We start from the raw sequence: 16,658 nt of genomic DNA, 5'->3' as shown, positions 1-16,658 counted from the left end.
TAAATTCCATCAAAGAACACTGCAGCAACCTGTACATAGACAACAATGGTTTTAATTTGCTCTTTAAGCTTCTTTCTTGAAAAGTGACCAAATTTTGGCCGATCAAACTTTTTTACTCACTGTATTTTATGTCACCCAGCTTTTACACGATTTATGTTTTTTCATTTTGATCAATAAAGAGTGACTGCCCATTAACTATACTCTCCCTCTGATAATATTCGAATTAGAAAGATACAGAAAAAAGCACAAAATCAAAAAAAGACCAAATTATAAACCAGTGGCGTAGGAAGGAAATTTATTTTTACGGGAAAGAGTGTGGGAGCTTAAAGTGAGTGCGAAAGGGTAAGACTTTAAAAATTGGCACAACGACATTGAACGCATTGAAATGAAATAAAATTGGGCGTAAACGAAAACCACGAAATTTTAGAACGTTAAATAAATATATATTTATTACGTTATAAGCCAACACATTTGTTTACAATAAACATGTTTTATAATAATAATAATAATAATAATAATAATAATAATAATAATAATAATAATAATAATAATAATAATAATAATAATAATAATTAGATTGTCGTAATTTCTGTAATTTATGCAAAAATTCGTGCAGTTATTACGCGTGAATAAGTTTGCGGAAATAAAAAGTTTCGAAAACAATTTTTGAAATGTAAATTATTCAAAAATATACGTTTTATTTTCATTTGTGCCCAAAATTACCACGCACGGAATCGTACTTAACTATACACGCGTAAAGCATATTCACGTGTCATAGCGCGCAAATTTGCGCTAAAACCCCCAAAAAAGCTCTCGTAAATATTTTTGTTTTACATCATGAGCGCACAAAAACTTGAAACCCAAAACTTCCAGATTTAATAACTTTGCAACAAACACAACGTGAAATCTTCAATATCCAAATAAACTGCCTCTTCATCTTTCATGCTGTAACAATTCGGTCACGTTAATTTGGTCCATTGAAAGAATAGACAGGCTTGGATTCTTACGGTTCTGTCCCGCCGGTACACCCTACAAATAAAATTCAATGTTTAATGCAGGTCTTTCACGAAAGCTGTCTCATATTCAATATTTAAAATTGTGTTATTCAGGTTCGTTATCTGTTCACAGTCAAGAGTGCGAGGGTGACTAAACACTTTATTTTGCAAGAAACGTTCTGACTAAAAACTACCCTAGTTAATAAAAATCACTAACTGAATTTTAATTTTGAACGTTGGGCGCCATGATCTTATGTTAGCTTATTACCCATTTAGAAATTTGTCACTTGAAATCTGCTTTTTCCCCGTATTGGCCCAAAACAAATATACTCCGAATTTTTTTCCTAACATTTTTAGCTGTATTTTTCTGTTTTTTAGTTCGTCAATCATATATTTTATTATGGAGAATTAACCTGTTGTTTTATTAAGGAGAAGTAATTAGCAGTATTCTATTAAGGAGAATTAACTATTAATATTTTACTAAAGAAAAGTGGCTAGATTTTTATGAATATAGGAAGGAATCTAACCTTGAAGCAAAATCGATATCTTTCCAGAAGAAATTTCCATTTTAATTCAGTTTTCTCTTTTTCCGTGAGTTGAACAAAGGTTTCAACCTGCAAGTAAAATATTTACAAAAATTAAATTCACGAAAGAAAAATCATTAGTATTAATTTTTAAAAATAACGGTTAAAATTAACGAGGCAATCCATATGTTGCCTCACTTACCCATAACACTTTAATCAAGATTTACACCATAGGCTTTGATGATTAAAATTGTTAAACAAACTGAATGTTTACAAAGAACAATAAATTTAACCTACGTCACAGCCGAGTGCTTTTTGAGCCACATCGCGCGTCATTATAAATCCATCCAAACCATGGGTACAGTCGCTTAACGAGAGACGGATCTCAAAAGATCTGGATGTAGAATTGGCTTGCTTACCCACGCACTCACTATTTGTACATAGGTTGGCGTCATCGTTACACTGGTTGTTGTTAAAGTCAGTGCGCCGCTTGCAAGATGTGCTGAAAACAAGATAAATTGTAACGTTTATAGGATCTCACTTTCACGATAATTCCAAAAATAATTTTCAGCTTGAAAAAGTGGAGAGTAATAAAAATTTATATGAAATGAAAAGAAATTTAAAATCATCATCATCATCATCAAGTTGGGCGAGGCGAGGCGGAGGAGTAAGGGGTCGGAGGTGGGTGGCAGTTTACATTGTGCAGAATCGAGGTTTGTAGAAACGCTTCGCTTCCATCAAAAACAACAATTAGGGCTTCAAAAAACCCCGAATTCCCAATACAATTTTCCGCAAATTTGATGTGTTTTTACTGTAATTGGAATGAGGAGATGCGGCGACTTTTAAAAAGACCTATAAATTTAAACTATGCTAACCTCTATTAAAATAAATACAGAGAAAATAATATGGAAATAAAACAGAAAAATAAATATAGTGATAAATAATATATTATGAAAAGATTTGCTTTTCATTTCGAAATTTTCTTAAATGTTTATAAATTTATTAGTTCCTAGTGTTCTATTAAGAAGTCGCGTGTTATCCGACGCAAAGAGACTGGACACAAGTATGATGGTATAAACAAATCTTTGTAAAAACAACGACAGAAGTCAAATAAATATATATATGTATATTTTTACATTTTTACATTTCTTTAAACAGGGAAGATTTACAGGGTAGACTGGTTGCTTTATTTCATGGATTGTTAATGGAAATACAGTTATCTCCCGGTAATTCGAACCTTCCAAGGAGTTGAGGAAAATAGTTCGAATTAACGAATTTTCGAGTTAAAAGAAGCCCCTGCTAAGCCGAATTTAGTCTAAAATAAGGTTATAGCTTGAGTTAAAGAGATTTTTCAAAATAGCAATCTTGGAGATAAAAAAGGCATGTAAGTACCTGTAATTTCTTTGACAGACAACATTACTATTTATATTACATCAGGAAACCTAAAAAAACCCAAAATTTATCTAGTCTTCAACTTTCTTTTCTCGAGTAAAAAGTTCGAATTATCCGAAGAGTTAGTCTTAGAGTAGACGAGTTATCCGAGGTTCGAGTTATCCGAGGTTCGAGTTAACCGGAGTATTAACAAAAGTTCAAGGGACCAAAGAACATGGTTCAAGATAATGAAAGTTCGAGTTATCTGGTGTTTGAGTTACCGGGAGCTAACTGTAGTTTTAAATGTTATTGTATTTAATTTCAGATAAAGCTAGTTCCTAGATGTGTACATATTTTGCGCCTTTAGCGTTATTACGTGTGTGATGCGCCCTGGGTGTGGGTATGTTGTTATATGAGCGTAATGCTTACAAGCATATTTTTGCTCAGTTTTGTCAAAATATTGAGCTGATAATAATAATTGTATTATTTGTTTTCTACACAAGCTTTTTGTCTATTTGTCTAGACTGCATAAACAACAGTACCCTTGGTGTCATTTTTACACCAGTGTGCATTCTCAGATTTTAAATCTTAAGTATAGTAATTATCTCTATAATAATAGCCGTATTCAGTCTGTCTGTCTCTGCGCGGACCCCCCGCTGAGTTAGAAAATGATGTTACGGAAACACGAATATCAAATGCGATATATTTTTATCCACTTTGTTACCACGGGTAAATTGAAAGGACGGGAGCCCGTGGATTTTTCCGCAAAAAGTTAGGAATAGTCATTTTGAAAGCAAAAAACTATTCTTTTAAAAAAAGTGCATTTAGTCTTAAATAAGTTTTTTTTTGCAAAAATTGTTTGGTGTAGTAAACTACAGATGGTCTTTTTGTTATCTCACTGTAAATTGGATTATAGTTTGTATTGCTTTGTAAAGCAGAATAAACACAAATGCAACATTTATAAATTCGAAATTATGAACTAGGTTGTTTGTATCGAAATGTCAAAAGAAACTCTAACCAATTCTGTCGGTTAATATTATATATTGACCATATCGACTTATATCGTTTTAAACAGCTGATCTGGAGCGTAGGATATAGTAAAATTGATCTTTAAAGACTTCAAAAATTTTTTTTTTTTTGAGATTTCACTTTGTTATAGCGCGGGCAATAAATAGTTAACCAGGGTAAGAAGGATGCATTTTGGTACGTGGCCGTTTGACATTAGCACTCAATAATATAAAAGAATTTCATTCTTGGGATTTTAATGAAAAGCGAGATTGCTAAAAAATCTTATCGGAATTTACTAATAAAAATACTGAAAATAAAATTTTCGTTTTTATTTCAGATTACTAATTGACAATAATACAGACTAGTCATGCTAAGACTTTAGCCTGGATGTCAGCAAGAATATGTGGACTCAGTATATGATCATGATTCTACCGATATTTATGGCGCAAACCCGTTTGGTGGACAATGACGCCCGGAACAACAAAAAAACGATGGCTCTCCACCTTCGACGTTTAAATAACACATTTTTAAGACGCATAAACCATAGTCCTACTTTTAAAAAAGAACTACCAGCAACGATAAGTAAAAACATGAAAAAGGACATTACCAACCGAAGAAGGGTCACCTATGATCATTTTATTAAAGAAAAGCCAAATAATGCCTCTACGGAAAAGCGCGCAAGAAATAAACAGGTGTACATGAAAAGACTTATGGTGAGGACGAGCAGTATTTAACCTGTCTTTTTGTGCAAAATATTCTCGTCCAGAAATTAGAAAGCTTGACAAGTTGGGAAAATTATTGCGACTTTAAGACGGGTTTTCACTTAATAAGTGTTCAAATCGAATAACAAAAAGTAGAGAAGATAGGTTAGACCAATTACATCTAAGTGAAACCCACCTTTAAGAATTGTTTTTGTATGATTGGGCTGCTTAGCGCGACTAGCCAGCTAGTTAAGATGAATATTTTGTGTGCAAATTCCCGTCCTGATGAACTGCTTCTCTATTCAAGTATTTTGTTGCGTTTGATTACGCACCAACGCATGCGCAGTCGGGAAATTAACATTGCATATCGAAACAGCCGGTTACAATGAAAAACATTCATCCCATTAAGCCGTGCTAGCCACTTCTCAGAAAAATACACTAAAATTCTTGTTGAATTTTTGTCCAGCCCGCTAAACAGACCTGGTCATCTTACACTAACAGAAGCTAAAGATAGAAAATTAAAATAAATGCAAAATAATTATAGGGTGAAATACGAATAAGACATCTCATGCTAAGCACCTTTTTCTATTGGCTGATTTCATGTCACGTGATTATTTTTTCTTTTAGATAACTGGTTTTATATTTGTCACGTGCTCATGTTTTGGAATGATTTGGATGATCGTGTCACATTTCAAAACAAAAGAAGTTTTAAAGAAACAAGAACGTACTGTAGATATGCACTCGTTTAAAAGGACGACAAAACATGTGGCGGCTAGAAAATATCGTTTCTCGGTTATTGTTTTAGACAATGGGAAAGTGGTTCACAGTAAAACAAAGAAATAACCCTCAAAGCATTAATTCCCTTGTCTGGAATTTCAAGTTTTTTTTATGGAACGTTCGATCTATTTTGGTCCCTTACGCTATTCTTACCAAAAAACCTTTGTGTTTTTTTTTAAATTACAATCAAAGCCGAACTTACTTTCACAGAAGTTATGCACGGAAAACAAAAAAATGCAGGGATATTGCATCTATTGTGACTTTTTATTTTAGCTATAGCCAACCTTCGGTTTAAGTTTGTCTCTGTTACCTAGTTATTTTGCCTTCACTTATAAATGTAAGTGAGTGTCTAAGCGAGTCTAAGTATGTCAAATTATCTAATTGGTTCGTTACATTTCTTTGACGCGTGGAGGAAAGGTTGGTCATCGCATAAGAAGAAGATTTATAAGAAAAAAAACGTGGAGAAGAAGCAACCAGCTTTGTATAAAGATATTACAGTGTTAATAACAGCATCAAATTTCTTCATACTTCAAAATGTTTTTGAGAAGTTTTAGAAAATTTTTCTTACCAACGAGTGACGACGAATTTATCTTTGCCCTCACAATCGATGTCGAAACTGCTGATGCAAGCACAAACGACACCATAAAATGGCGTTGAGAGCAGTGAAGACGGATCAGATAACTTTTCATCAACTTGTTTCAGATCGTACACGTCTTGTATAGTAGCAGCTACAAAAAGAAACAAACAAGAAATGGCAAAATAAACAATTATTTTAAGTATGCAGTACATTTATCTCCTGGACAGTCCGAACTACAAAGAAGATTGGAAAATATTTCGACTTCGCAAATGTTCGAGTCAACCGATTAAGTCGAATTTAGTCTAACATGAGATTAACAGCTCCAATTTAAGCGATTTTTACAAGAGGTGAAGCAACAGTTACCAATGAAAAATGGGTCGAGTTAACGAATGTTTATGTTCGAGGTTCGTGTTAACCGAAGTTTTTTATAAAGAAGCATTAACGAAAGTTTAAGGGGCTAAGAAAATGATTTATATATATACCAAACCTTTGAAACAAAGACGTAATTGCTTCTTTGTCGCCAAAAAAACCCACAAAAAAAAACAAGTGAACTGCACGAAAACCACATTAAAATTTTTTCATCACTAGTCGTAAACCACCATAAAGTAGCGAATTTCTTTGCAGGGGACTAACAGTCTTCGAATGATATAAAATCCGTGAAAACACAATCACAATGGTTCGCCCGTCCTTAAAATATCGCATTTCGTGGGTCCGAGGCAGGGCTATAAAAGCGAGGCAGACGACGGTTATTGTCATTTAAATTTTTTGATGTATATGATGCTTCGAAAAAGTGGTGAAGTTATTCTTTGAATAAAGAAACGAATAAGTGGGGGAGGAGGGGGTGTAAAAATCATTTCTTACTCATAAATTTGTTTTGTTAATTTAGAGGATAATTTAGTAAATTTTGTCAAGGTTTAATTCCGCGAACAAATCTCCATATTAATGCGTCTCTGTGCAAAATGGTACCACAGTAGCGTAAATAACGGCAGATAATAGAAATATGAACAACGAGCGAACCCGTGAATTTTTCCACGCGCCTACGATTAGCGCTTAAACATTTACACAAGTAAAACCATAAGGGTTGTACTTTCACAATATAGGTAAAAAAAGGGATGGGGTGGAGGAAATAGAGGAGATGTAGGGAAATTCTACTATAACAGTAATTATAAAAAAGGATTATTGTTACTCTTATTAATTTAATAAAAAAGCAGTACATACGATCGATTTCCAAGTTCGTTCCATCCAACGAATCATCTTCGAACGTGCTTACGCTTTGCGCGTAGTTGAACAAATGATGCGCTTCAGCGCTATCTAAACAAATACATTGCCCAGAATGAGCACTTCGTTACCAGACTTTTTACAGCATATTAAATAGCTTCCTACATCTTCAAAAAAAATAGGATTCGTAAAGGATTTTTGTTGCAAAAAAAACGAAAGTGCTCTATCTTATAATGTAAGAGGTGAAGCCTTTCGGCAGCTTATATATGAAAGAAAGAGTCTGCATTACAGAGAATATAACCTACATGCGGACAGGAGAGCTTACATACAGGAAAGGTAGCCTAATATACAAAGATGTTTGCCTGCAACGAGGGTGGCCTACCGCTATATACAAAGAAACTAACTTAGTAAGAGTTTGTAGCCTACATACAGAGGATAGTGATACACAGAGAAAGCCAGCATAACAGCCTATATGTGATAAGTCATAAGAAGTTTATAGATAACCTGGATTAGTAATGATGATTGTTTTCGATATGCATGTGGCTACCATCTTTTGTCGAAATTCTTCAAAGCTTACTTTCACATCTGATATAAATAAAACTAGAAAAGAAAACATGCTTTAAAATATAAACACTAAAATAAAAACTCTATATCGGAGAATATACTTTCTTTTATTTGTTTATTTATTTAAAATGTAGGAAAGCCTACTACTTAAGACCAGTTACATTGTAAAATAGGTACCAGTCTCTTTCAGCGTCCACGTGTCCACCTGATCTGCAATTTCACCGTCCCATCTGAAAGTAGAAAAATAGTTTAAAGCATGGAAGGCTTTTTCACGCTGACGGGGAGACTTTATGGTCTCAACGCGAAAATGTGAATTCCTGGAGTTTTCTAAGGGAACTTTATCTCGAAGTTGTTTACTTTCGGGGTTATCATTTAAATTACAACTCAGCGTAATGTCCGTAAAATCATGTATGCGCGAAATCAGGCAAGCTTTCATTATGCGCGAATTTTAATCCACGCAAACAATAATCTACGAAAAGTTTATAGAAAAGATAATTTTTTAAACTCACATGATCATGGGAAAGGACAAACAAGTATCGTCGAATAATTTCACTTCCCTTCTTTTCATTTGTCTCCCTGTACGAGTTGTTATGTTCTTCGTCATACCAGACTGTAAGAATAAAAATATTTTTCATTACAATGGCTAATTTTATAGGATGATTGACAGGAGTGGTTCAGAAAGAGTAATGCTTTGAAAGTGATGTTTACAGAAGGCTTCTAATAACTCACTGCAATACATGATGTAAGTACTACGCAGAAACTGGACTGAGGGGTGACTTGACTTCTAACAATCTTGGACATAAAATATTCGGACATCAATTTTCGGACACTATCTCAATGATTTCGAACAAATTTATTTCTTCAACAAAATTAATTTTATAATAGAATCAAAACAAAAAAATTATTATCAAAAATATTTATCAAGAATCTACCTGTATCATGCCTCTAAAATAAAATATCTAACAGAAAACAAGGTGCTTAGTCTAAACCTGAAAATAAGTTTTTTGTTTCGAGCTTGTGATCAATTCCTTCCGATATGAGAATATCTCCAATTATTATGAAGCCAATAGTGCATTGAGCATGCACTGGTTTCATATATAATAACGTTTTTTCTTAAAAATAACGAGTCAAAAACACACTATTAAGCAAATTTTGGATTTTAAGGGTAATTAAAAAATTCGGACACAAAAAAATTTGGACATTTAAATTTTCCGACGCACATTTTTCGAAAACTAAAAAAAGTCAAAAAAAAGTTTATGTATTTAATTGGCAATAAGTGCAATGTAAAATTAATGGACCATTCAATTCAAACAAAATTGCTTGAAAAGTTTGTTTTCACAACAAAACATAGCGACTTTAGATTTACTTCTTGTAAATATTAAAATTAGCATATATTTATTCAAATTCGAATTTCTATACTGAGTGCTTATTCAAGAGTGAAAACCTTTGGGTGCTAAATTGACGCTTTCTGGCATAACGCAAAAATTACTTTGCCATAGCTTACTTCAGAGTCAAAGAAAATGTCCTAACATACCTTAAGGCAAGATATTTTTAGTGGAAATGGAATTTGGCAAAATTGGCAGATTTTGAAAAAATCTGTTAGTAACATTGTGTTCAAATTTTGTGCCTATCATTGTAAAAAAAAAACTAACGTTGTTTCTTGATTTACAATGAAACTTGTATATTTATTCGTATTCCACCTTATTATAATCCTGCCAATTTTGATCCTTTTTCTTTATCTGCCAATTCTGCCAAATTATATTTCCACCAAAATTTGTATACATCATTCTTTTTTACTAAATTCTTAACTAAGAAAAACATTGAAATTATTTCAATATATTTACACAACAATCCAAACTTACATCTTTCACTACAGCTAGCAGGTTTAATATTGCACCATTCAAGTTATGACCATTAGCAATGATATCACCCAATGTATAATAATCATTGCTTTCTTTTATAGGTATGTAAGCAATCGAACTAAACTCAGTAAAATCGGTTCCACTAAACTGACTAATCTTTGAATGACTTTCACTAACGTTAATCTGAAAAGGACTAAAAAAAGTACACAGTATTAACTCTTAAAATGCTTCCTACATTGAAGGGTATTCAAAAAGTATGTTCACTAAACTATTTATAATGTTTGACCCTTCTCCCTGCTTGCTTAAGTTCGCTTTTGTCATATCCCTTGTTCGTATGTACTTCAAACTTATCCTGTCCCTCTTCTCCACCAATAAAAATACTATTTTGTTATTCACACTGCTACCTAATACCTTAACAAAAAGAATAAAAATTTAGTCCCAGGAATGCTAATAATTTGATAAGCAGATGCGCCCATGATTTTTAAGACTTAGCGATCATTACTTCTTAACTCTCTTAGGACGAAGGTACTTTTCAAATGCCCCTAGTGTTACTTCCTTATGGAACTATAACAGGATGTTTGTTAGAATGTTAGGGATTTCAAAAATTCTCCACTGACATTTTTCTAATTTTACACCCTTCTTCACTTTCCTTTTCTTCTCTTTCCCATGTTGTTCACAAATTAGATTCGCTTATTCACTCCTGTGTTGCGATAATAAGTTAGTGATCAAATTAGTTCATGCACAAGATTTTCTTCTTATTTTGAAGATATTTTAACAATTTTTTCTGATTTGTTTAAAGTTATGTGAATTCCCTCCTCCAGCAGACGCCATGTAAAATTTTTTTGTGTTCACTGGTAATACTAAGTTATTATATATAATAGATTGAACTGACCTTGTTGTTGTTGGTCTGTATTTTTCTTCATAATCACTTGAAGGTTTTGTCTGTATCATGCAATTTTCAATTTCAACTAAATGTAGAAAACATAAAATTAAAGTAACAACCAAATTTAGTCTGGCAGTGTGTACAATAATATAAAGGCCTAGTCATCTATAGTTCTACAATCTACAATTTTGTATTTGATTAAAATGTAGTTTTCAAAGAATTATTATTGCTTATTATTATTGTATTTGGCATATATTTTTGATGACACTTCCTTGAGGAAATTCATTTAAAATAATAATATAATAATAAAATATTATGTTGGTGAGGTTAAAGTTACTTAACCTCACCAACAAAATACGGCACAAAAAAGACAGAAAACAGCCAACAGTATTGAATGGTAAAAATCATGCTTGGAAAGATTTAATTTTTCAACTCAAAGGACCAAAATGAACCAAATCCACAAAACGCAATAGATGCAATTAATGTCTTTGTGATTATACAGGTGTCACAGCTAATGTAGTAAACTATTCACGTTGTTTTAAATGCAACAAGAAATTTTGAAATATTAAATATATACCTTGTTTCAGAAAAATAATGAGACACAACATTATTAACAATCACAGAATAAACACAAAGGAAATTAACGCAAATCCTTGTAACAACTTATAACAAAGAATAAATTTAATGCTCAACAGACTTGTCAAAACAAATCATTAAAAAAAAAAAAACTTTATGGGCAAGTTCATTGAAAACTAGTTTCTCTTGTTTTCTTGAAAATATCTATAAAATCAGCCGCCCCCAGCCTGCCTTAACCTATTACATCTTACTATGTTTTAACAAAATCTGTGATAAAAATTGTCACACACTTTACCTATATCTCCAACCTTAAGTAACTGACTTGTATTGTTGATAAACTCTTCTTGACCCCAGCAAACTACATTAATAAAGTCAACTGCTGTGTCTCGCAACACAAAAACAAGTTGATAACGCATTTGTCCATAGTCTAGAAGTAACAATTATATGCATGATTTTTAAAAGTGTTATTATTAAAGTCAGTGAATTATCACAGTGCACACACACAGTTAATCAAAACGGTTAAATAATTTGTAAACAGGTGGAAATAACTGACATTATCTTTCGCGGGATCAGCCCAACCATTTCAGAAAAGACAAATAAATGACATCATCAAAAATAAGTCCAAATATCTATTTAGCTGTTTGTTAAAAGCACTGATTTTATACATTTTTTTAATTAGCGTTTTAAAATTCTTTAAAATAATTTTTCAATATAGATAGGTCATTGACCCATACATATTGATCAAGGGTAACACAAGGGAAGTGCATTAGGTTTTGTCATGCTCCATAGAAAGCCCCACTAATACACATAAAAATATTATGCAGAACAGGGATGTACTTCGGGGGTTTTCTTACTACTGGACTTTTTATTAATTATACCCTTGTTGCAAAGTTACTTAACCCACAGCAAAACATTTCCCAATGTTCGAAACAATTTCTCTTGTAGAGAAAAAAAACATAAAATCTTGAGTTTCTAAATTTCTAAAAGATAGTCTCTACAAAAATGTTTCCATATCTGTACCTTATCAATTAGCTGTTTGATAGAAATGGCCCTTTTAAGAAAGATTGTATAAAATATAAACATAAAATACTTTTCTTGTCTGGAAATGAACGAGATTCATACTTTGCAATAACCAACCCAATGATTACCTAAAACATTAAGGTGTATATAATTAAAAACAGTTTGTATTTACTTTTCTTCGACAGCTAAACGGAAAACTTGTTAGCAAAGCTAGGTAAGTAGGTAAGCTGCGCGAGCTAGCTAGATACAAAAACAAAAAAGGATATTGAAAAACATACATTCTTAACAACACCTCCTTCAAGTTCCCGTATAAATGTTCGATTTTGTGATTCACTGTATACTGTTTCAGGACAATTATTATGTTTGTTTCTGTACATCTTTTTTATTCGTTTTCTTTATTTTATTTTCTGGCTGATGAAATGAGCACAGAACGAGACGAGACGAGTACTGCCAGCTCACTTTCGTTTTTGTCATAACAATTTCAAACATTCGCGCGTTATTATTCAAGCTAAGTTGGCCACATAAAGAAAATGCAACTCAAATCTATCGGGCATGGTCGCTAACAATGATCAACCCAAATAATAATAACATCTCTCCCGCCAAAGTGAAAGTGTGGAGTGGAAGAAAACGAAAAGGTCTTGTCGTTTATGTTTGTCCGTTTAGTAGCTCAACGTTGAATAGCCTAGGTAATTAAGCTTTCTACAAAGCTATTAAAATTAAGTTTCTCTCAAATTCCCCCACCTTACCCTTTTATTTTTCTGGTGGTAAAAAAAGCCACCCTGGGTCTAACGGTGTTTTTACTTTCAAGTGCATAAATGGTAAATGGTATCCATTCGTCGTCGTCTACAGCTGAGACTAACCTCAGCTTCAGTATCCCTGACTGATGATAAAAACAAGGATTTGAGCTAACTAAATGTTTTGTTGAGGTCAAGTCACCCAGAACTCCAGAACAAGTCACTCCCCCTAAATAACTGAAAAATTATGTTTTTCAGCACAAGTACTTTCAACTTTCCTCAAAATAATAATTATAAACAAAGGCTTCCATTGATTACCCAATCTATATAATTGGTCAAATTTTTGCATCTAGCGCAAGTACCAATGTTGTTTGGGATCAGAAATGTTTTACTTTGTTTGTGCTCTGGCGGAAATATGGTATTCCACCAACCCACTTGCCCGTAAGTTATGTCAACCTCTTGGATTTGAGTAAGCAAAGGACGCATCAAGAAATATGTTGACACTTGACGCTAGAATTATTCTCATATTCCTCTTATACTTCTTCGTAATCGTTTCCACATAGGTTTGCATTTGTTTCACAATTGTTTCAAAAAAATTGAATTAATTGTTGCAAATTCATTTCAGTTCAAATCGTTTCAAAATCGGTTCTAATATAACACATGTTTATCACACATTGCCAATTTCTAAAACAATCAAAATGGGATTGTTGATAACGAAAAGATCTTTGTAGATCGTTTAAAAATTATAAAAACTGCATTGTAGATATCGAAGAGATCATGCAGATTGTTTAAAAATCATGAAAGCCTTTCTCATTGCTCTATGATGTTTTAGAAAAAGAAAAAATTCACATGTGCAGGCTTTTTCAGGAGAGGCGTGCGATCGCATGCGCACAGCTTGGCACACGCCTAAATCGTTTTGACGTGCGATTAATAAAAAATAAGTATTGCGTTTTGAAAATCAACCTATAAAATTCTTTTTTTTGCTATGGCAGCCCTCGAAGTATTTTTTAAAGACTCATCAAATAAAATTTCCGCCACATTTACAGTTAGGTCAGACATGTCTGTAGCACGTTTCAATTTTTTTTTGGACAAAACGCTTGATAGATTTTCGTCTTGGTCCGACGCTTTTAAATCTCAGAATTATTAAATAGTCCTGGTCCTTTTAATCCACGAGCAAGCCTTTTCATAACCAACCTGCATTTCCTAGCTAATTCATTGACTCTTGACTTAGTTGAAAGAACTATTTTGAAAGCAATTATTCATGCAAGTTGCGTATTTGCAGAAGTTTTTACATTCAGACTGCACTGTATGTCTAGGGGCTATGGTTTGAAGTTAGTTGATGGTGTTGCTTGAGGCTACTTGGGTGCTGATTTGGTGTACAGCTATTTTGCTGGCTTTTATCTTTCAGCAGTCTTGGTCATGAATATTTGCACCCAAGTGCAGTGGTACATACGCCTACAGTAATACAGATGTGCCATCAGTATTGCACTCCTACCTTATGATTTTGGCGTGCAATTATTACATTCAGGAGAGTGGCAGCGCAGAGTTTTTGAAGCATAGTAGTTGGCAAAAAATTGCCGACGTAATTTTGTGAAATTTAAATGAATGGTGTTATTATAAAGAACGTAAGGTATAGAGAACATTAAAGTTCGCCCCTTTCCTTCATGAATCGAACCAAAGACGGAAGACCATTTGGAACCATGCCACAAGTCAGTCCGACCTTCATCGTCATAGAGAATACTGCGAGAAGAGTGCGCACCCATGCAAGTTAAATATAACCAGAACATGGGAGAGATTAGGTGTCCTGTACATTAATACAGCTTTCAGACGAATGTTCTTGTGATGTAATAATGCCAAAGAAAAAACATTTTTAATAAAGTTTAAAAAATATTTTTAAAAGGGGAAAGAGAAATCAAATATGGTTAGTAATAATAATCAAAAAATTGTATATTGTATTAAAAAGAAGTCCAGAAGTTCTGTCTCCCACACGACACAGCAGGCAATAAGTCAGCCCTGCGCTCGGTTTTGTGAGAAGAGATGTTCTGCGGAGACTCTAACAATTGAGTCTCCTTAACAGTTTTGCTTTGCATTGAACTGTGCCTGTGACAAGCATTTTGGAAGCATGTCACCGGCAACTGCAATATTCAATTTAATGATGCCCTGACTTTCAGTTCGTAAATAGCATGTGTACAACTTACTTCCTAATCAATTTATCTTAAAACTTAGAGAGCTAGTTGGGACAGAACTATTAACTTAAGAAGTACACCTTTGGGAAGGTAGGTCAATAGGACTTGTACTTCATTTCCATTTGTCATTGTCTAAGGAGTCAATACAAGGTTAATGACGAATTTTTTTGCTAAGCAAAAAAAAATTAGACGCAAAACATTTGAAATGTATCTCACGTCAGCAATTTTAATGAAGGTGGGTTTTTAATAGAAATACATTTTAGAGATACATTTTAACAGGGAAGAACAATTATGTATTGGGTAAAGTTTGGGTATGGGATTACTCTAAAATAGCTCAGTTCTGTTTCGCGTGTGTACAGAGTGGCGTGTGCCGAGGCGAACATGTGCGACCGCACACCATTCATGATCAAGACTGTTTCAGGCTTGTTTGTCCAGTTTTTTTACAAGGGCATTTTTGTGGATTTTTTGTTTTGGGTGCCCATAATAATCCGATCTCGTATTGATGTTTCCCTAACTTCAGGTGGCTGATTTTTATTCGAGTTCACAATGTTTGGCGTGTTTTTTTACATGGTTGATATAGATATGAATAGATTTGTCTAGAACTTGTGTCAGCGAGTTAACCTGGAAGTGAAGAAGTACTTGATGTTTCATCACCTGCATATCCCTGTGTAATATCGTTAAGCAATCAGGGGTTAGTGGGAATAAATGAAGAAAAGTGGTTGTCTTAACAGGCAGTTTTTTTCCCTTTAGCTACATAGCTATCTAATGTACATGACCAAAGGTAGTATGTGTTTCAATTTATTATTCTTAAAATTCTCATTGCTAAATTATGCCATATGCATAATAGTGGAACAGCCTTTCTAATTCACGTCGGCACATTGCTAATGCTAAGGTGAGTTGGAAAAAAACAACTTCACGTCAGCAAAATTTTTTCTTTGCAATTTATTGAATTGCCTTGAATCTAACGTTATATAGACAATCTAGGTAAAAAAAACAATAGAAATTATTTCTTACCTGCAAGAATTAAAAAAGATCATAAAGTGTCTGCTGAGCATTTTCCTTATTTACTCTAAATAGATTTAAAGTAGTTTAAATGTGAACAAGCTGGCTTTGCCTGTGTGCAACATAGAAAAGTATAATAAAAGTTCATGTCATTTTTTTCCTAACGTAAAATGGGTAAATGCTGAGGGGAAATAATATAATGAAGGTTAGCATTGTCAAAAAATTGCCAATTTGAAATTAGAAAGCCTGAGAAAGGAATCAAAAGAGAATTTATAATAAAATATATCAGGCAATTTCAATTTAATTAGTTCTTTACAGGCGAAGTCGTCGATAGTAACTTACGGTCGGTCGGTGGGCAAAATAAAAATAATTTTATGGAGAATATATGGTCGGAACAACAAAAAAAATAATAAAAAATAACAACAGAGGAGGGTGTTACAACAACTATTTTTTTATGTATTTTTGCATAATATTTTCGCATGTATTTTCGAATAATAATAATTTGTCCCACTAAAAAATATATAACTAGTTCTCAAGGTGAAAAGATAAAATTACTTGCATGATCAAAAACTTGTTTTTAAAAGTTATGCAGCAAGAATTTTTCTTGTGCAGTTTTAAAAGTTGTACAGAATATACTTGTATTGTTTTGAAATATATACA

General features: G+C 33.1%; 2 protein-coding genes across 2 annotated transcripts; one reads left to right on the top strand and one right to left on the bottom strand.

The window, feature by feature from the left end:
- Positions 1 to 624: 624 nt before the first annotated feature.
- LOC130648770 (meiosis-specific with OB domain-containing protein-like) lies at positions 625 to 12,787 on the bottom strand. The gene is made up of 13 exons (XM_057454863.1): positions 12,355 to 12,787; positions 12,147 to 12,204; positions 11,352 to 11,483; positions 10,490 to 10,565; positions 9,598 to 9,790; positions 8,245 to 8,345; positions 7,913 to 7,965; positions 7,676 to 7,771; positions 7,172 to 7,264; positions 5,945 to 6,104; positions 1,817 to 2,021; positions 1,523 to 1,609; positions 625 to 1,029 (listed from the first exon to the last, which is right to left on the bottom strand). The coding sequence occupies exons 1-13, from the start codon at positions 12,451 to 12,453 to the stop codon at positions 934 to 936; spliced, it is 1,449 nt and encodes a 482-aa protein (XP_057310846.1). The 5' UTR covers positions 12,454 to 12,787; the 3' UTR covers positions 625 to 933.
- Positions 3,408 to 6,852, top strand: LOC130648776 (uncharacterized). The gene is made up of 2 exons (XM_057454872.1): positions 3,408 to 4,611; positions 5,227 to 6,852. Exons 1-2 carry the CDS (start codon positions 4,300 to 4,302, stop codon positions 5,440 to 5,442), a joined length of 528 nt encoding a protein of 175 aa, XP_057310855.1. The 5' UTR covers positions 3,408 to 4,299; the 3' UTR covers positions 5,443 to 6,852.
- Positions 12,788 to 16,658: the final 3,871 nt, after the last annotated feature.

The sequence above is a fragment of the Hydractinia symbiolongicarpus genome, chromosome 7, assembly GCF_029227915.1.
Source record: "Hydractinia symbiolongicarpus strain clone_291-10 chromosome 7, HSymV2.1, whole genome shotgun sequence".
Classification (NCBI taxonomy): Eukaryota; Metazoa; Cnidaria; class Hydrozoa; order Anthoathecata; family Hydractiniidae; genus Hydractinia; species Hydractinia symbiolongicarpus.
Note: the sequence above shows the minus strand (reverse complement) of the source record. Positions and strands in the feature narration are given on the sequence as shown.